This window comes from Lontra canadensis, unplaced genomic scaffold (assembly GCF_010015895.1).
Source record: "Lontra canadensis isolate GAN:19392208 unplaced genomic scaffold, GSC_riverotter_1.0 scaffold91, whole genome shotgun sequence".
NCBI lineage: Eukaryota > Metazoa > Chordata > Mammalia > Carnivora > Mustelidae > Lontra > Lontra canadensis.
This window is the reverse complement of record NW_022631085.1, coordinates 860,100-880,064: the sequence shown is the minus strand read 5'-3', so window position 1 is coordinate 880,064 and position 19,965 is coordinate 860,100. Positions and strand designations below refer to the sequence as shown.

At 47.2% G+C, this 19,965-nt stretch overlaps 2 protein-coding genes across 5 annotated transcripts in view; one reads left to right on the top strand and one right to left on the bottom strand.

Moving 5' to 3' along the window:
* Positions 1–650: 650 nt before the first annotated feature.
* Positions 651–18,891, bottom strand: KNOP1 (lysine rich nucleolar protein 1). Of its 3 annotated transcripts, XM_032836171.1 has the most exons (5): positions 18,791–18,890; positions 15,206–16,128; positions 11,522–11,590; positions 3,805–3,882; positions 651–1,218 (listed from the first exon to the last, which is right to left on the bottom strand). In XM_032836171.1, the coding sequence occupies exons 2-5, from the start codon at positions 16,124–16,126 to the stop codon at positions 907–909; spliced, it is 1,380 nt and encodes a 459-aa protein (XP_032692062.1). In that variant the 5' UTR covers positions 16,127–16,128; positions 18,791–18,890; the 3' UTR covers positions 651–906. The 3 variants fall into 3 exon arrangements, with proteins under 3 accessions (XP_032692062.1, XP_032692064.1, XP_032692063.1); XM_032836173.1 differs by lacking the exon at positions 3,805–3,882 and having other exon boundaries at positions 18,791–18,891; XM_032836172.1 differs by lacking the exon at positions 11,522–11,590 and having other exon boundaries at positions 18,791–18,891.
* The window catches only part of IQCK (IQ motif containing K), a 120,868-nt gene continuing 119,715 nt past the window's right edge, over positions 18,813–19,965 (top strand). The window contains exon 1 of one of the 2 annotated variants that reach the window (XM_032836176.1): positions 18,813–19,126. In XM_032836176.1, coding sequence (XP_032692067.1) covers positions 18,940–19,126 — 187 coding nt within the window. In that variant the 5' untranslated portion in view covers positions 18,813–18,939. The remainder of the gene's footprint in view (positions 19,127–19,965) is intronic. The other variant, XM_032836177.1, reaches the window with a different exon arrangement.

Sequence of the window (19,965 nt, the reverse complement as noted above, 5' to 3'; positions counted from 1 at the left end):
ACCTAGGACTCTCTTCCTTGTGGTCACAAAGATTCTAATAAACGTATCCCTGGGAATTTACCGTTGGTTAATTAAGACTAACAGTCTCTCTAAAATGCCTTGGTTAGAATTCAGTTAAAGCATGAAGGTTAAATCCAAGCTCAACACTGAGGATAGAAGTCAGGAGAGCCAGAAAAGGCAAAATTGGTTTAGAAACACATTTCCCAAATGGAGAGAAAGCTCAGCCACATCTGCTTGGTGGCCATTCAGACCTCTTTGCCTAAAGGTTCTCCAGGATGGGAAAAGAAAAAGAGCTTGCCCTTACCTGTTGACCATCAATTCTACTTCCTATTTGAGATTTAGACATCTAACAAAACCTCTGTCTCTTCAATCAAGAGACTTCATCCCCCATAAGTATTCCTGGTAAAATTCCCTAGAAGAGGACATTAGGAGTAGTGAATAGTGATACAGGACGTGGGATACAGAAGTCCAGCACTTGGCACTTACTGGTTGGGTGAACCAGGGCAATTTTATTACTTCATCCCTGAACCTCAGTTTCCTCATCGGTAAGATGGGGATAATAGCACCTAGTTCATAATTACTAACTACATTAATGTGAGGGAAACACAGTAGTACGTACCTGGCACATACTAAACACTCAGCAAATTAGCTATTATTTATATATGCTGATGTCTTCACACAGGGATGGAATGCTTAATACACAAAATAGTAGGCGTTAATCACTCACATGTTCTCTTGGCTTCTGAAACATGAGCTCCCTGACCCCAGTTTGTCCAAGCACATGGGCAGAGTTTTCAACTTAATCTCTGCAGAGATTTGATCTGAGACAGTTGTCAGATGGCTTTCAACTGCATAACTGAACAGTAAAAGCAATCTGGGCTGTTTTGAAGGATAAGACAGTAGAGTTTAATCTTCAAACTTGATTGACTTGGAAGCATTCCTGTCAATATAAAAGATTTTGTCTGGGGTGGTGGAGAAGCCCAGGCCAGTGCCCCGCTTGTGCTTCCAGCTCATGGCCCGGTCGTAGTCCTGCTGCAGGTTCCGCTGCAGGGCGTCAGCTGCCTTCTTGCTGAGAGCCATGTTGGGCCTTCCGACTGTGTTAGAGGGGCGGCTGAGCGAAGGGGTCCCGTTTTTAAAGCCACCCATCAGTTTGAGAAATTTTAGTTTCTGTTCCTCATTTTCAAAACTAGCAGTATCCCACTGGCCAAACTGAGTTCCCTGTGTTAAGAGAAAAAAAGGTGGTTATTTTCCTGGCTTCCAAAGCCCTGCCCTTTCCCCAACCCCAGCCTCACCAGGGAGGGTCCAGCTGATTAAATGCTATGTGCCAGGCACAGTGCTCATCAACACATCAATGGATTGTCCTCTGACTTCTAGCAAGAGCCCTATGAGGAATACTGTCAGCATCCCTTTTTACTGATAAGGAAGTGGAGGTCTACAGCCTAACTGGGGGCACAAGCCTCATTAATGGCCCTGCTGGAATTCCATCTCAAGTCTGGTCTACACCATGGCCCACCATGGAGCTGCCTGTCTGCTTTACTCCTCCCCTCACGTACGGCACACCTCCGCTCACCTCCAACAATCTCACCTCCTGACACACCTCTACACACCTCCCAGCCCAGCTCACCTCACCTCACCTCACCAGCTGGCCGCCCGCTCTTCCCTCAGCCTAACATTTCTGACAGTTGGAAGGAGGCAGCCGCCAAGTAGGAATCTCAAATGCACATCTCTTCAGACAAGCACTGCATTTTACAGCAGGGAGTGGAGGCCCAGAGAGGTCAAGGGTCACACAGCTGAGTCCACGGCTGAGCCAGCCCAGGAACTCCAGGAACTCGGGGGTCCCAATTCCTGTACAGAGTACTCCACCACCTATCCACGAATCACCCATGTTCAAGAAAATGCAAGGCAGGACCTCAGAGGAGCTGCATAAGAAAAGACCCCTGTCCTTCCCGTATCTGTGAGACAAGAAACACGGCTCAAGAAAACAATGACTTAGAAGTCACACAGACCCAAGGATCAAGCCCACCTGCGTGACCCTGGTCAAATTACGTAAACTCTCTGAGATTCAATGTCCTCATCTATAAAATAGGGAGTGTAATAACCCTCTCACAGGGCTTCAGCTAAGGACTGAATCAGATTTTATACCAACAACCCAGAGCACAATGTTTGGCAACTTTAAATCCTTGATAATTTGTCATTCTTCCCAACCCACCCCAACTGCTGACCTCCATACTGCCCGGGAACTTTCCACTTGCAAGCCAAATCCCAGCTTAGCACTTATTTCTAGGTCAGATTCGGGAGAACAGTAAGAACCAGTCACTGCTACACCTGCCCTGAGTGAAGCGGTGACAAATTCTTCCAGATTCACAGTGGCCCAGATGTAGGCATAATTACAGCTTCCCGGTCCTACGATTTCTAGGATGAGAAACCAGCTCTGACAGTCCTGCCCTGGGTCTGAGCACAGGCTGACCAGTCACGGGTGAGCTAGCTCTTCAAGGGCTGCTGACCCATTCAAAGTGGACCCTCCTGCAGGGGTCCACAGCCAGTCCGGAGTCCTCACCACACGCCTCAGCAGTCAAGTGACCTAGGTCCTGGGAGGCAATGCCACCTAAAGCGTCCCCAGCAGATGTCACCCCTATGCTCTAGGATCCTTCTTCTCCACCTCAGGTCCTTCTAGGTACAGCCTCTGAGGCTACAGGTTCTGAATGACGCTGCCCTGTTTCTTGTCTTCCTCAACTCAATGAGGGTTTCTATCAGCTCTGCTCATCTCATGAGGCTGGGGAGGAAGGAGAGAATACCCAGAAGGAAGGAACATAACAAAGCCCCTCTTCATACCCCACTGGGCCAGAGTAGGAGTCTCATTTACAGGGTGTGGAAACTGAGGCTCAGAGAGAGGACACTGCTTGCCTCGAATCCACAACTAGAAAGTGGCAGAGCCAGAAACTGAACTCAGGTCTTTTGATCCAAATCAATTGTTCTTTCCTATGTTAAACTATGAAGGCTTAGGATAGTTAAGGAAGGCAAGGCTTCCCTGTCATATGGATCCTTCTTTCCTTCTCCCCCAAATCCAATCTATTAACAAGTCTTGTTGGATTATGAAGCTGGTTTCTTCTCTTTCTCTACCCTCTGCCACCATCCCAATCCTCAGGCCTGGAGGCTGAGCCTTCCAACCCACTCCCCACTTACCCTACATAAAGGCCCTCCAGCAGCTCCCACAGCACTTGGAGCCCAGTGCGCACTCCCTACCATGGCCACTGAGGCTGGCCTGGTATGGCACACACCCTGCCCACATCCCCTCTCATCACTCTTCAGCCTGACTTCCTGGTCCTTGTGGTGCACTCTCTCCTGTCCCATCTCCTCAGGCCTGGTTTGGAAATCTCCCACTCCAAATGGACCTTGTAGGCAGTCCTGAGAGAGGCCTGCTACCACACTGCTCTCACCTCTGCCTCCTGCTCTGGTCCAAGCAGCCTTTTGAGGTCACCATCCACTGCTGGAAAGTGCTTTTCACGTGCCCTCAGTGACTAATGTGTGGGACACCCCACCTGTTCACAGCCGGAGACAAAGGTTCAGGCTGCTTATCTTGCTTCGCCAGCACTCCAGGAGGGAGGCGAGCACCCCTTTCAGAAGGAAGGAAGTTAGCTTAGGACAAGTTCTGCAGTGAAGAGAGCAGGCAGGCAGACTGGGACAGCCTCTGGGGCCTGGACTAACATGGTATCCCATCACTCTGCTCTTCACGGTGCATGGTGAGGAAGGAGTTGTCAGGATGCCGGGGTATGCAACCGACCAGAGCCTGAACATCAAACTTACTGTCCACTTCCTCGGTTCAGAAGCTTCTGTTTTGCCTGACTCACGATCGATCTCTTCTTGCAAGGCCTTTCGCCTCACCTGAGGAAGAGAGAGGAAAGAAAGAGGGAAATGGGACACAGTTGTTTTCCTCTGAGCTTAAAATCGAGCAGAGACAGGGCAGGACAGGAGGGTGACAAGAGGGAGAGCAGCTTTCCTGTGCTGCAAACTGGGGTAGGCATTTGTCAAAAGTGTCCCCTAAGTATCCCAAGGCTGCAATAGCTTGGCCTAAAATGGGGAGTCTCATTAAGCCTTGTTTTGGATTAAGAATGAACTTCTTTTAAGAATGAACCTTCCTCATAAACTAAGCCTTATCCACCTTCAGCACTAGAACCATTTTTGTCCGTAATAGCCATACCGCATAGAAACTTCCTAAAGCATATTGCCTGAAGCCCTGACTTCCTGTATAGAGGATACTGTAGTCAACTTTTGGGATAGCATCGTTTTCTCGAAAGAGCACTGGAGTCAGGCACAGGCTAGTTTGAATCTTAGCTCTGCCATTAACTTATGTGGCACTGGGTAAGTCACTCAACCTTTGTGTATTTCAATCTATTTATCTGCAAATAGACAAGAAATATCAGCTACCCTGGAGGATAAACAGGAGAGAATATGTATTTGGTCTTCACCCAGTTTCTGCACAAAGCTCCTAAACCCCTTGGGATTTCCTAAGTAAGGAAAGTAATCAAGGTATCTTTTGTTATGTTAATGAGGCAATGTCAGAAAGTACCCAAGAATGGGGGCTGGTGGCCAGCTGAATCAACCCTATGTTGACAGGGTTAGAACTTACAGTCCCACCTCCAAGACCCAAGGAGGGAAGAGGTGCAGAAGGGTGAATCAATCATGAAATGGCCAGGGATTTAATCAATCGTGCCTATATAATGAAGTCTCCATAAAACCCCCAAAGGAGGGGAGTGTTCAGAGAGCTTCTGGGTTGGTGAAAACATGGAGATCTGGGGACAATGGTATTCTTGGAACGGGCAAAGAAGTTCAGTGCCGTTCCCCATACCTTGCCCTATGCATCACTACCATCTGGCTGTTCCTGATTTATACCCTTTTATTATAAACCAACAATCTAGTAAAAGATTTCTCTGAGTTTTGTGAACTGCTCTAGCAAATTAGTAAAACCCAAGGAGGGGGTTATCAGAACCTCCCATCCCTAGCAGCCTGGTAAGTAAGAAGCACAGGTAACAATCCAGCTTGTAACAGGCATCTGAACTGGGGCATGGGCGGGGAGCAGTCTGGTGGGACTGAGTCCTTACCTTGTGAGATTTGACACGATCTCCAGATATATAGTGCCAGAATTGAGCTGAATGGCAGGACACCCAGCTGGTGCCAAGAATTGCTGAGGTGGGAAACCCCCACCCCACATTAAATTGTTGGGTGCAGAATGTAAGAACCTAACAGAATGCCTGGTCCACAGGAGGTAGATCTTATACAATGTTGCCAGTATGGCTCGAAGCCACCATCAGTGGACTAATGACCCTGCTGTTTGATATAAAAGCTTTCAGGACCAATATCCCTGTTGAACATAGATGCAAAAGTCCTCAATAAAATGTTAGCAAACTGAATCCAGCATTACATTAAAAGGATCATTCACCATGATCAAGTAGGATTTATTTTAGGGATGCAAGGATGGTTTAATATCTGTAAATCAACTGAGGATAACAAAATGAATAAAAATCATATTCATCTCATATATATGAGATGAATGTACATCACATGCAAAAAAAGCATTTGACAAAATTCATCATCAATTCATGGTAACAACTGTCAACAAAGTGGGTAACATACCTCAACATAAGAAAGGCAATATATGAAAAACCCACAGTTAGTATCATACTCAATGATGAAAAGCTATAAGCTTTTCCTCTAAAATGAGAAAGAAAAAGTATCTATCCTCATCACTTTAATTCAACACAATACTGAAGTCTCTGCCACAACAGTCAAAAAAGAAAGAAAGAAAGAAAGAAAGAAAGAAAGAAAGGAAGGAAGGAAGGAAGGAAGGGCGGGCTCCCAACTGGAAAGAAGTAAAACTGTCACTACTTGCAGATGACCTAATACTCTATATAGAAAACCCTAAACACTCCACCAAAAACTGTTACAACTAATAAATGAACTCAGTAAAAGCTACAGGCTACAAAATCAATATACATGAATCTGTTGCATTTCTATATACTAATAGCGACCTATCAAAAAGAGAAATTAAGAGGGGCGCCTGGGTGGCTCAGTGGTTAAAGCCTCTGCCTTCGGTTCAGGTCATGATCCCAGGGTCCTGGGATTGAGTCCCACATCGGGCTCTCTGCTCAGCAGGGAGCCTGCCTCCTCCTCTCTCTCTCTCTCTCTCTCTCTCTCTCTGCCTGCCTCTCTGCCTACTGTGATCTGTCAAATAAAAAAAAAAAAAAAAAGAGAGAGAAATTAAGAAAACATCCCAGGAACACCAAGTTGCCTCAACTGGTTAAGTGTCTGACTCTTGATTTCAGCTCAGGTCACGATCTCAGGTTCATGAGATCTTCTGCTTAAGATTCTCTCTCTCCCTTTACCCACCTCCCCCGCCCCCACTGGCTCTCTCTTTAAAAAAAAAAAAAGAAAAAGAGAAAAGAAAACACTCCCAACTACAACTGCATCAAAAAGAATAAAATGCTTAGGAATAAATTTAAGCAAGGAGGTGAAAAAGGTATACTCTGAAAATTATAAGACACTAAAGAAAGAAACTGAAGATTACATAAATAAATGGAAAGATGGGGCGCCTGGGTTGGCTCAGTGGGTTAAAGCCTCCGTCTTCAGCTCAGGTCACAATCCCAAGGTTCTGGGATCGAGCCCCGCATGGGGCTCCCTGCTCAGTGGGAAGCCTGCTTCTACCTTTCCCACTCCCCCTGCTTGTATTACCCTCTCTCGCTCTCTCTCTCCCTGTCAAATAAATAAAATCTTATTTAAAAGATATACCATGCTCACAGATCAGAAGAATACTGTTAAAATACCCATACTATCCAAAGCCGTCTACAGGTTCAAGGCAATTCCTATCAAATACCTATAGCATTCTGCATAGAACTGGAACTAACAATCCTAAAATCTGTATGGAACCACAAAGACTCTGAATGGCCAAAGCAATCTTGAGAGAGAAAAACAAAGCTAGGGTAAGCACAATCCCAGATTTCAAACTACACTACAAAGCAATTGTAATCAAAATAGAATGGTACTGGCACAAAAACAGATTAATGGAAGAAAATACACAGCCCAGAAAGAGACCCCACATTTATATGGTCAATTAATCTATGACAAAGGATTCAAGGATATACAATGGGGGGAAACAGTCTCATAATAAATGGTGTTGGGAAAACTGGACAGCTACACAAAAAGGATGGAATTGGTCCACTTGCTTATACCATACACAAAAATAAACTCAAAATGGATTCAAGACTTAAATGTGAGACTTGAAACCATAGGAGTCCTAAAAGAATCTGCTTTTCTCTGACCTTCTCCCCTCCCATGCTCTCTCAAATAAATAAAATCTTAAAACAACAACAAGAAAGAAAGAAAGAAAGAAAGAAAGAAAGAAAGAAAGAAAGAAAGAAAGAAAGAAAGAAAGAAAGAAAGAAAATATAGGCAGGGCACCTGGAGGACTCAGTTAAGTGTCTGCTTTCAGCTCAGGTCATGATCCCAGGGTCCTAAGATGAAGCCCTGCGTCAGGCTCCCTGCTCAGTGGGGAACCTGCTTCTCCCGCTCTCTCCCCCTGCTCATTCTCTCTCCCTCTCAAATAAATAAAATCTTAACAAAAGAAAAGGAAAGAAAACATAGGTAATAAACACTTGGATATCAGGCTTAGCAATGTTTTTCTGGATTTGTCTCCTCAGGTGATGGCGATAAAAACAATTGGGATACATCAAACTAAAAAGCTTCTGCATAGCAAAGGAAACCATAAAATGCAACGGCAACTTACTTAATGGGAACATGATACAGGTGACCCTTGAACAAGTGGGGATAGGGGCACTGATTCCCTGCACAGTTGAAAATCCACATATAACTTTTGACTCCCCCCAAATTTAACTATTAGTAGCCTACTGTTAACAGTTTATATTATTGGTAAGGCTTCCAGTCAACACAGATTTTGAATGTTATACTTATTATATACTGTACTCTTACCACAAGCTAAAGGTGTTAAGAAAATTGTAAAAAAGAAAAAATACATTTATAGTACTGTATAAAAAAAAAAATTCCATGTATTCACGTACTTGCACAATTCAAATCCATGTTGTAAATGTATTCAACAAGGGGCTAATATCCAAAAAATACAAAGAACTCAAAAATACAAAAACAAAAAAATTTAAAAATGGGCAGAGGACCTGAGGAGACATTTGCCCAAGGAGACATACAAAGGGCCAATAGACACATCAACAGATGTTCAACATCATTAATGATCAGGAAAATGTAAATCAAAACCACAGTGAGATATCACACCACACCAGTCAGACTGGACAGTATCAAAAAGACAGGAAATAACAAGTGTTGGCAAGGATGCTGAGGAAAGGCAACTCTTGTATACACTGCTGGTGACTGTAAATTGGTGCAACCACTATAAAGAACAGCATGGAATTTCCTCAAATATTTTAAACTTTTTTTTTTTAAAGATTTTATTTATTTGACACAGAGAGATCACAAGTAGACAGAGAGGCAGGTGGGGGGGGCGGGGAAGCAGGCCCCCCACCGAGGAGAGAGCCCGACGTGGGGCTCGATCCCAGGACCCTGAGATCATGACCTGAGCAGAAGGCAGAGGTTCAACCCACTGAGCCACCCAGGGGCCCCCCTCAAAATTTTTTAAAATAGAAATACTATATAAGCCAGTAATTCTACTTCAGGTGTTTACCCAAAGAAAAGGAAAACACTGATTTTTTAAAGATTTTATTTATTTGTCAGAGATAGAGTGAGAGAGAAGAAACTCAAGTAGGGGGAGTGGGACTGGCAGAAGCAGGCTCCCCGCAGAGCAAGGAGCCTGATGTGGGGCTTGATCCCAGGACCCTGTGATCATGACCTGAGCTGAAGGCAGATGCTTAATGACTGAGCTACCCAGGCGCCCAGAAAACACTAATTTGAAAAGATATATGCACCCCCTATGTTTATACCACGGTTATTTATAACAAGCAAGATATGGACGCATCCTAAGTGTTCACTGATAGATAAATGCAAAAAGATGTGGTATGTGTATACATACTACATAACACACACACACACACACCCCACCCCCAACACTGTGGACTATTACCCAGTCCTGAAAAAGAATGAAACCTTGCCATTTGCAACAGTGTGGATGCGCCTACAGTGTATTATGCTAAGTGAAATAACAGACAGAAAAAAAAACCAATAATGAGTCATAAAAACAGAAAACTAGTGGTTGCCAGATGGAGGGTTATAGGCAGATGGGCTCAACAGGTGAAGGAGATTGAGAAGTATAAACTTCCAGCTACAAATCAATCACAGGCATGTAAAACACAGCATAGGGAACATAGTAATACTGTAATAGCTTTGTACAGTGACAGATGGTAACTATGCTTTTTGTGCTAATGATTTCATAAAATATGTAACTACTGAATCATTAGGTGGTACACCTGAAACTAATGTAACATTGGAGGTCAACTACACCTCAATTAAAAAAAAAAAAAAAAAGCTTCCAGGGCCTTGTCCTCCCTTTTAAGGGTTTAGGTGTAACTTCAGCTGCCCTAATTTGTGGCCTTTCTCCCTCCCCCCAACTTTTTTTTTTTTTTTGATAGAGAGAGTGAGAGCAAGCGAGCGTGTGTGAGTGGGGGGCGGGGTGTGGAGTAGTAGAGGTGGGAGAGGGAGAGAATCTCAAGCAGCCTCCACACCCAGTGTAGAGCCCAACATGAGCCTCAATCTCAGCACTGAGATCTTGACTTGAGCCGAAATCGAGTTAGGACTCTCAACCAACTGAGCCACCTAGGCATCCCCCTTCCTCCCTCCTAATTTGCCACAGGCTTTAAGTCAAAGTGACCGTTTATAGAGTCAAGCTGACCATTTATGTAAGTTTAAAACTACATAAAGCAAAGTGACAACAGCAAAAGTAAGAGAAATTATGATATATTCCTGTAGTGGAACCATGCTCCTCATGTGGAATGATACAGATGTGCATATGCCAAAATGAAAAGTAATTCGCCAGTTAAATGATAAAAGTTAAAAGAACAGTATACATAGCAAGATTGGACAGTGCTTTAAAATTACACATATATAGTTACAAAGGAAAAATCTGGAAGACTATAACAAAGAGCTAACAATGATCATTATTAGGTGGTAGAATTTCAGGGTGCCTTTCTTTTCAGGTTGCAATTTTTTTAACACAGTAAAGTTTTAGGACTTATGGGGAAAACAGGAGAGGTAAAACAGAAAGATTCACTTACACTGAGGTAATGCAGCACCCAGGAAATGGTTAAAAGTCTTCTTAAAAATTGTCAAGTAATCAAAGTACTCAGTAGGCACAAAAAAGAAATAAAGGGTTGTTGGCAGGGCCTTGCCCATAGGAAGTACACTCTCAGAATTCCAGACTTTGCTTCCTGACTGGCTGAGGACACCTGGGAAAGGAACTGATGGAAGGTCCTAGTCAGGTCAGGGCCCCACCTTTGTCCTCTCTGTGCGGCTGCCCAGCTCATTACCCTTGGCCCTGACCCTGGGGAGCAGTGTGCCTTTGAGCTGCAGAAGGCTGGGAAGCTCCCACTCTGAGGGGCTTGTGCTTCGTGCTAGGCCCGCTACTGGGCGGTCAGCATCATCTAATGGATCTTCTTGGCCCCACTTCAATGTATCTCCTCCAGGGAGAGTTCCCCAGGGCCTCAGAAGCATTAGATTTGGAACTTCTGTAACATCTTACAAGCCTCCTCATATTCCGCTCATCTGCTAGCACTCTCTGATTTCCTTCTCTCCTGGAGTAGAAGGGCCATGGACCAGGGGTCATCTCTGCATCACACCCTGTTGCTTCTCTCTAGCAATTACTTGCTGCCAAAGCAAGAGGATGTGGTCAGGGTAACAGCTGCCACTTAGTAAGCTGCTAAGCGCCTCACAAACATGACTTCGTTCAGTCTTCGCAGCCACCTATACGAGGGTCAATGAGCTCAGTGACTGCCCAAGGTCACCTCGTTAGTAATGGTACAAAGCCAAGCCTACACTGTTACCCCCCTGTCCTGCCAGGTGTCATTTGGTCCAGGACCATACGAATACACCAATTCCCAGAAAGTCATGCTCCAGTACAGGCTGCATCTACCTACAGATCTGGGCACGGCAGAAGAAGATCCACAGTAGACTAACTTCGCTCAACACTCCTGAATCGAGGACAGGAGATGGCAATGCACGGGCCTGCTTGAGCACATGCTCTCTGCCCTGGCTACAGTTCCTGGGTTCACACTTCTGTCTCCCCCTGGAGCAATTACAAGCAGGAGAGCCTCAGCCTGGGATTCTGAATGACCCGGTGGCCCCTGAGTCAAAGCTGTGGTAGTGAAGGGGTCTCCCAGCATGAAGTGGGGGAGGCCACAAGTTCCCTGCCATCAGAAGTGTGCCAGAGGCTGGCTGGTGGCTTCTGGGGTCCCTGACACCTCTGAGACCAGAATCTTGTTGCCTTGTAGGAGACAAAAGTGTGACTGGCGGGTGGCAAGACACACGGAAGCGGGGGTGAGGACCTGGGGCATACCTGGTCTATGTGCGCCTCATCCATGTTGCCTTTCTTTTCCAACACCACCTCTAAGTCTGGGTCAGGCTCCTGCACAAAAGGGCAAATGGAGTAAGAGTCAGGCATACAAAGGCCTCTGCCCCAGCAACTCAGCAGGGTGAGATCATCAGAGTCCAGAAAAGACCCAAGACTGCAGTACCTCCTTAACCCCTGCCACTTCCAGAACTTCTGACATCCTCTTGTGGAATCGTGGAACTATTCTTACCTCAAAACAATGGCACTGACCTATCTGACATCTGAAGAAACTAAGGCTTAGAGAGATGAAGCGACAGTCAGGAAGTCACCCCCCGGCCCCACCACAGCTCAGGGACAGAGCTGACACTAATGCGTGTCTCTTGACTTAGGCTTTGCGCACCTTTCCTGCCACACAGACATCATCTTACCTCCCATGGCACCAAACCAGTGAGAGGGGTCCTGTTGGTGGTGGGGGATGCGGGCCAGCTAGCAAGGGACAGGTGGGCACAGGGCCTTGGGGCCCTGATTGGGGGGTGGGTGTGGGGAGAGAGACCCAAACCCACTGCCAACAAACCCAAACCCAGTTCTCTCCTCTACACTGCTCCCCCTCCTACCCCACTCCCAGTCACTGCCTTCTCTCCTGCCTGGACAAGCACAGGTCTTTAACACGGGCTTTCTCATCCCCCAACCTTGCTCCATTATGCACAGCAGCTCAGGTGAGCTTTGAAACCTCAACTGGAGGGGCACCTGGCTGTCTCAGTTAGTAGAGCATGAGACTCTTGATCTTGGGGTTGTAGGTTTGAGCCGCACACTGGGTATAGAGAGTACTTAAAAATAAAATCTTGGGGCATCTGGGTGGCTCAGTCGGTTTAAGTGTCCAACTCCTGATTTTGGCTCAGGTCATGATCTTAGGGTTGTGGGATCAAGCCGTACATTGGGCTCCACACTCAGCACAGAGTCTGCTTGTCCTTCTCCCTCTGCTCCTCTCCCCTCCTTTACCCACTTATGGGTATGCACATGTGCTCTGTAACAAATACTTTTTAAAAAAAATTTTAAAAACCCTCAAATGAAACATGTTATATATTCACCTTAAACTTATACCATGTTATATATCAACTATAGCTCAATTAAGAAAGTAAAAATTTAAGGGGAACCTGGGTGGCACAGTAGATTAAGCATCCGACTCTTGGTTTCAGCTCAGGTCCTGATCTCAGGGTCCTGAGATTGAGCCCCACATCAGGCTCCGCACTTGGTGTGCAGCATGCTTGAGATTCTTTCTCCCTCTCCCCCTTCTGCACGAGTGCTCTCTCAAATAATCTTTAAAAAAAAAAATCTTAAATAGAAATTTAATAACTCAATTGGATCACAGCACTCCACTCCCCAAAACCTCCAGAGGCTCTCATCCTGTTTACACAAAAATCTAGGCTCCTGTGGCCTCTCTGGTCTCTAGCACTTGGTCCCCTAAACTCCCAGCTCCCGCTACACTTTGTTCTTTCCAGAGCCCCGGCGCTCGCTGTTCCCGCTGCACAATTGACAGCAGGCACTGCTTACAGGTCTCTGCTTCCATATGGCATCCTCACTGGGCCTGTCCTGAGCGTGCTTACATGTGCCACACTCTCTCACTGGCCTCAGCCCCCATGGAACCCTCTGACAGTGAAACCTTGAGCCAGCCATTTTCCCTGGTCCTTTGGTAATGCCAAGTGCCACATTTCCGACATCCTTACTTTAGGTGTGCTCTGCCTGGCACCCAGCACCACGTGTGATGATCCCTTAAAGGCTCTGTTCACGTACATCACCCATCCAGACCTTGAAGATAGGTGCACTTCCCGACTTGGTGGGCTTGTCCTCGGCAGCAAAGCCCCCATTGCAGGAGATGTTAAACAGAGGGGAGTGACTGGACTCCAGAGAGAAGGGGTCCTAGATTCTGATAGGGGTTAGGCTCCCACCTCTGGGGTTCTTCTTGGCCCCAACAACTTCTGAAGAGACCACTACACCCAAATCTAGTGGAGTAGGGCAGAATTGGGAAAAATCCAGAAACCAGAACTACCTCTTGTAGGCCCTGATATGGAGGCCACCCCTGCCAGCCTCCTCAACCCTCTCTGGCCAAGCAGAGCTCAAGCCACACAGACACCTTCTTGATGACCTTGCCCCAGGGGGGTCATCCATCAGTCAGTATTAACTGAGCCCCTCCAACGCCAGAGTCAAACTTCAGTTAAGTGCTCAGTACACAGTAGCCATCATTCTTACTTGAGGACCACAGGACAGTGGGTGGTCTGAGCTCACACAGCTGGCTGGTATAGAACTGGGAAGAGAATCCAGGGCTTGTTCCAATATAAGACAGTCACTTCTTGGGCTCTAATGATACTGGAATCTATGAGAAGTTACAGGGCAGCTTCTGAGAAAGGATGAAACCTCAAGTTCAGAAGCCAGATTGGGTTTAAAGCCCAGCCCCACACTGTACCAGGTGGGAGATCTTGAACAAGGTATTTAACTCCTCTGAATCTGTTTCCTTGTCTGTTAAATGAGGATGACCACAGCAGTAATTTCACCAGACTGATGTGAGGATTAAACGGGTTAATACATGGGGAGCATTAGCTTAGTGCCAGGCACATGATTAGGTGTTCAAGAAATTTCAGCCATCGCTACCCCAACAGGCCAGACATCCGCTTGGAGTACGACATGTACCATCTCATTACCTCTGCACATGCACACACATACCCCAAAGAGAGGAATGGAGGTGTGGCCCTGGTATAGACATGGCCTGTGGAGTCCAAGAGCTCAGGCTCATCTCCCCTCCCTTCCTTCCTGCACTAAAGCTTGTCAGGATGGAGACAGTGGATCTCTGTTGTATTCATCAGAACATCAACTCTTCCCTTCCTCCTGGGAATCAGGACTGGGTTTTCCTCTTAAAAACGGTCTTTTCCCCCTAACTGCAGACAGTGGGGTTCAGATGGGATGGATACCCTAGGTCCCTCCCCCTGGCTTAAGGTCAGGGCTTCCAGCTTATGTGATCTAATCGATGCGTGTGAGAGCAGCCCTGAGACTTCTGTAATTGTTTCGGAGGTGCGCTCTCTCCCTTTGGGGGTAACCTAACTACTAGGATGAAATCCTGGAGCTACTGAGACCATCTTGCTGTGGGGTGGGAGGGACCAAAACCAACAAAGAAAAAAAAATATGAAGAGCTGGGGAAAGGCACACTGGCATCTCCTGCGATCCAAATCTATTTGATCACTAAATCATGTACACTGAGCATAGAAAATAAGCTCGGATAGCCACAGACATGTTAACTCAAACTATTTGGTTCCTGAGTTTTGGACAGCGAGAGGCAAGAGTTCAGAAAGGGAGAGATTCATCTAAAAAATTTATTCCAATTTATTCAGATCTTGAGTGGAGATAGTGAGGACCTGGTTAGAGTTTCAATAACAAGGGATACCCTTACTACTGAGGATATTCCATGAGCCCCTAGATCCAGCCATATCTGAAATTAAATAGCTTTTAACCTTTTCAGTTACATGTCTCAACAAATCTCTTTTCTGGTTGAAGTCAGTTTTATCTGGGTTCTGGTGGCTACAAATGTCTCACACACATACACACACATTTATCTCTCTTTCTCGCTCTCTCTCGTTCCCCCCACCCCAATTTCCACCCTTATTCTCCCAAAGCAGAATCTGATTCTGAAGAAATGCCTACCTCTTCCCAAGGTTCTTCCGCTACTTTGCTCTCTTTCACCTTCTTCTTTTTACTCCTCTTCAGAGCTGGCTCCTCAATGCCTGGCTGCTCTACCTTTTTCTTGGACTTCATTTTCTTCTTTGCGGGGGACTTGGGGTTATGTCCTATTGGGATGTATTCTGGAGCCTCAAGTTTGACTGGCTTCTTAGTTCCTTTCCTAGGGCTGCTCTCCACAGACTTGGAGCACTCAAGGTGCTCTTCTACGGAGGTATCTCCCTTAAGGTGGATTTTCTTTTTCTTCTTCATCTTCACGTTGCATTCCCTGGGGCTGTCCTGTTTCCGTTTCTGCCCTGAGCCTGTCTGCTCCGCACCATCCTTCCCCACTGAGCAAGCGTACAGAGTATCCCCAAACTCACGGAAACAAGGGTCCTTGGCCGAGGCAGCTACAGCCTCCCGGGCCTTCTTCTCCTTCTTGTGTTTTTTGGGCTTCTTGCCAACTCTGGTCACCTCCTCAACCTGTCTAGTGTCTGGGGAGGTCCTCCCTCTTGAGCTAGAAGGCATGGCCAGAGGTTTTAAGGACTTCCTCTTTTTTTTCTTCTCCCCACCTTGGAACTCAGATGAACCAAGAGCCTGCTTCCTGGGGGTGGCCAACTTCTCTGTCCGTCCAGCACGTAACACGGTCTCGGGTTCTAGGTGCTCCTGACAGAGGGTACTATGGCCCTTCTTTTTCTTCTTTTTCTTCACCAGAGGCATCTCAGATGCCTGCCCTAGCTCCACATTCTTTGAGGGGAGTGTTGCTCTTGTGGGACAAATCTCAGTGAAGTAATTATCACTGTTTAAAACCGAGTACTGAGTCTCTGGTTCTTTGACTACCTTCTTTTTCTTTTTCTTTTTCTCTGGGACCCCAAGGCCCGGGTCTCCTTTGTGGGTTTTCGTGATCATTCCTGAAAAGAGAAATGGTACAAGTTATCTCCATACCAAACCACCCCATGTACAATTCGGCTAGTTAGTGCCAAGAGCCACAATTCTGAGTGGCTAGCCTGAAATGTTAGAGGATGGGAAAATGGGAGTCATTCCTTGAGACAAAGGAAAATGTAATGAAAGAAGTAGAACGGAATTTAAATGGAGACAGGCCCAAGTTCAAATTCAAACTGCTCCCTCATTAACTTAAACCCCAGTCACCCAGCCTCCCTGAACATTAATGTTCCCATCTGGAAAATGGGGGGGGGGGGAGATGGTGAAATAGAAATTGCCCTCTCAAAGGGCAAGAATATATAATAATCCCTGGAAAGGGATTCTCTTTCTCACTGCCTTCCTTAAATCTCTGATCCTAGTCACCCATTAAACAAATTTACCCACTGCCTACCCTGTGCTGGCCACTGAAGATACAACTGCAATCAAATCAGAGATCAAATGCTCTCCTCAGGCAGGGACTTACCTTTCACTGAATGAAGGGGACAGAAATCTTGAGGTCAACTCTACCTGCTAATTCCCACCAGAGGCAATAACTATGGCACAATTAACCCCTTACCTTGGTTCATCTAAGCAACTCTTTTCCTTTGTGTCTGGAAATAAATTCCCCTCACCTACCCCCGGGTGACTTTCCCTAACTACCTTCCCATGTGGCTAGTAATAAGAATGGTAACAAGATATGATGAAGGCAGCCCCAGCTAGGACTGACAAGACCTAGGTCCAAATGGTGACTGACGCCCCTTGCTCCATAGTGTTGGTTTCTTTGGGCCTCAGTTTCCCCATCCATAAAGAGGCATTGAACCAGACCAAATGCTGCTAGGGACTGGGGAGGTGTTGGGGGCCACACCCTGCCTGCTTCACTATTTCTAAATTTTCAAATTACCAATATTTAGCAATTGAAGATGACACAGAGCAACCTAGAAAGCCCAGCTTTTGGCGGGGGAGAAATGTCATGTAGGCAACTGTGGGAAGGGACTGACGCCCCAAGTACGTTTTATCTTCCAGCTGGGACACTTCTCTCCAGTTACCACACACAAGCTCCTGCTGCTCCCTGGACTAGGTGACATGGAGACACCCAGGGAATCAAAGGAGGTTTGGATAGTGGGAAGGAAAGGTCGGGAGTTTCTCCACCCTGAAGCTCTCTTTAGCCTCGTTGCCCCAGGGAGCCACACTGGACCTGGTTAGCCATTAGCAGCTTCAAAGAGCCAGGCCAGGACTAAGCCATAGCTCAAGTTCATTTATAACTCATGCCAGGAGCACCTGTAAGTCAAGGATATACCCTCTCTATTCACTCTTGTCCCGTTTTCTGCTGTATTCCCAGAGCCTAGCTCTGCACCTGACACACAGCGCGTGTTTGACAAATACGCACTAAATGAATGAATGCCAGAGATCCAGAGAGGAACAAGATAAAACACCTGCTATCAGGAAACAGGTGTAGGCTGAGAAGAGGTGTGATAATGAAGATGCGATGATAAAAGCAAGGCTAGTGGTGAGGTCAATGAAGTTCATCTAATCTGGCTTACCAGTGGTCTGGAAAGTTTCTAGAACAGAGGTTTCCAGCTTAGGCCAATTGCGGGATGGTGGGGTTAACCCCTTTAAAAAAAGGAACTGAAGGCGGGTAGCTGCAGGAGACAGGCTGGTTTGCAGATGCCTTGAGCTATGCAAGTGGACAGGTGGATATGTGGGTTCGAGGCTCGGGGGTGACTGGGCTGACAGGAGTTTAAAAAAAAAACACTCATAAATAAATATATGGATGGTAATTAAGCCTCAAAAAGAATGAGCCTAAGACCTCAGGGAAGCAGGAGGGCAGAGGGAAAGGGGCCTGCAAAGGAAGAAGATGCAAACTTGGAGAGGGTGGAGTCGAGAGAGAGAGAGAGAGAGAGAGAGAGAGAGAGAATATGATAGCGCGAGCGCCCCGAGAGCGCCAAGAGTGCCTCAGGTGGGGGAGTGGTCAAGTGATCTGATTAGAACAAAGAACTTAAAGGGGGACTGTAGTCCTTGAACCCCCTTTCATAATCACTGTAGCTTCCTTCCTCTACAGGACTGAAGATCTTGCTCTTCAACGCTGCGACCCCAGATAAATTCGCTCCAAGAGGAAAGACTCTTACAGTGTGTCTCCAACAAAAGCAAACTTTCTCCAAAAGCCCTTTTAAAACCTCGCGGTAGTCTCCCGAGGACCGGTGTGAAGACCCCATCTCATACTTGCTGAGGCTTCGAGACTTGAATTTACTTCTCCTGGGTCCAACAGCCAGCAAGTGGCAAAAAGGACTCGAACGCAGCCTGCGCTCTGCACAGGGGAACACACACCCCACGGCGGCCGCCGCCGCCGCCGCCGCCGCCGGTTCACGAGCAGGAAGCAAGGGAGCCAGGAGGCGAGAACGGTCCCTCACCGGTTCCGCCGCGCCACAGCTTCCGCACAAACACACAGGGAGGGATTACGCGGGATCCCGGCCCCGCTTCAAGGGGGGAGAAATTCCAGGCCGGAGCGAGCGCACACAGGCGACTGCGGTGGGAGGGATTATGTGTGGATTTGGGGTACAGGTCACCCACTTCTCCCTCAGTTCTCCGCGCAAGTCCCCAGACCCCATCTCTAGACCCCGCGCCGCCCCACCAGTGCCGCTCCTAAGCACTCACCGGTACGCCAATCTTCCCCGCCTCCACGTGAAAGCCAGCTCGGCCGCGACCCGGAAATTAATCTCGAGTCGCTGGCCCGCCTCCTTGAGTTCCGGCTCCTTCCGGGTCGTAGCCAAGCCGGGAGGGCGGTTGCCGTGGAAACCGCGGCCATGGCGGCACCGGGTCCGGCGAGTGGTCGCACAACCCAGCGCGAGGAGCCGGCTGGCTCCGCAGAGTCGTCGGACACTGCCCGGACGTCAGTGCCCATCGTGTCCACCGTGTCCCCCGAGCTACCTCTCTCGCCAGGACAGGGCGTGGAGCCTCCGGGCAAGAACCTGTGGGAGCAGATCTGCGAGGGTAGGCAGCCCGGGCCGGCAGAGAGGGGCGGGACTCACCAGGCGGGGTCAGCGTTCTCCCGGCGCCTGACGTGCGTGGCCCCCTTGGTAGCCGCGCGGCAGGCCCGCCAGGATCTCCATTTCAAGGACGGGGAAACTGAGGCTCCGAGACTTTCGTGCGAGATGTCGTACCGCAGGCTTCCACCTTGATCCGTACTCAAATTAAAGCCAGGGAAGCCAGGGGAAAGCGGAACAAAGGGGACCCAGTGGTGTGGACAGTGGCTCTCCAACCTCACTTAATAAATAAGAAAGAACCTTTGGGAGAAAGATGGGGAGCTTGGTTAAAGCGTAGGATCCCAGTTCCTGCCCACAGATCCCATAATGAGGTGCAGGGAATCTGCACTCTTAACGTGCATCCTAGGTAATTCTGATTAGTTAAGTCTGTAGCCCACAGGTTGAGTAAACATGGTCTCTACAGATTTGGGTTTTAATCCCTCTCCACTTCTGATCTTCCTTAAACTCCCCAAGTGAAGTTTAGCTCAATTTCTTTCATGGCCCTACACTACTCTTGGTCATGAGGCCTTTCAGTACTTTTCACATACGTTGAGCAAGTTACTGCCCTTTCTGTAAAGTGAGCAAAATAATGACATCTGTTTTATGGTGTTAAGAGCATTGCAGCTAAATAGTCACAAGAAAGTGCTTAGCAAACTGCCCGATTTCCAGCAAGAATTCGATAAGTGTGAGCTCTTAAAAAATAATATTGGGTGGGTTTTTTTTCTCCTCTAGATTGTAAGCTCCTCAAGGTCAAAAACTCGAGATTTTTCATTCTCGTGATTATTCTATGTCAGCTGCCTGAAACAG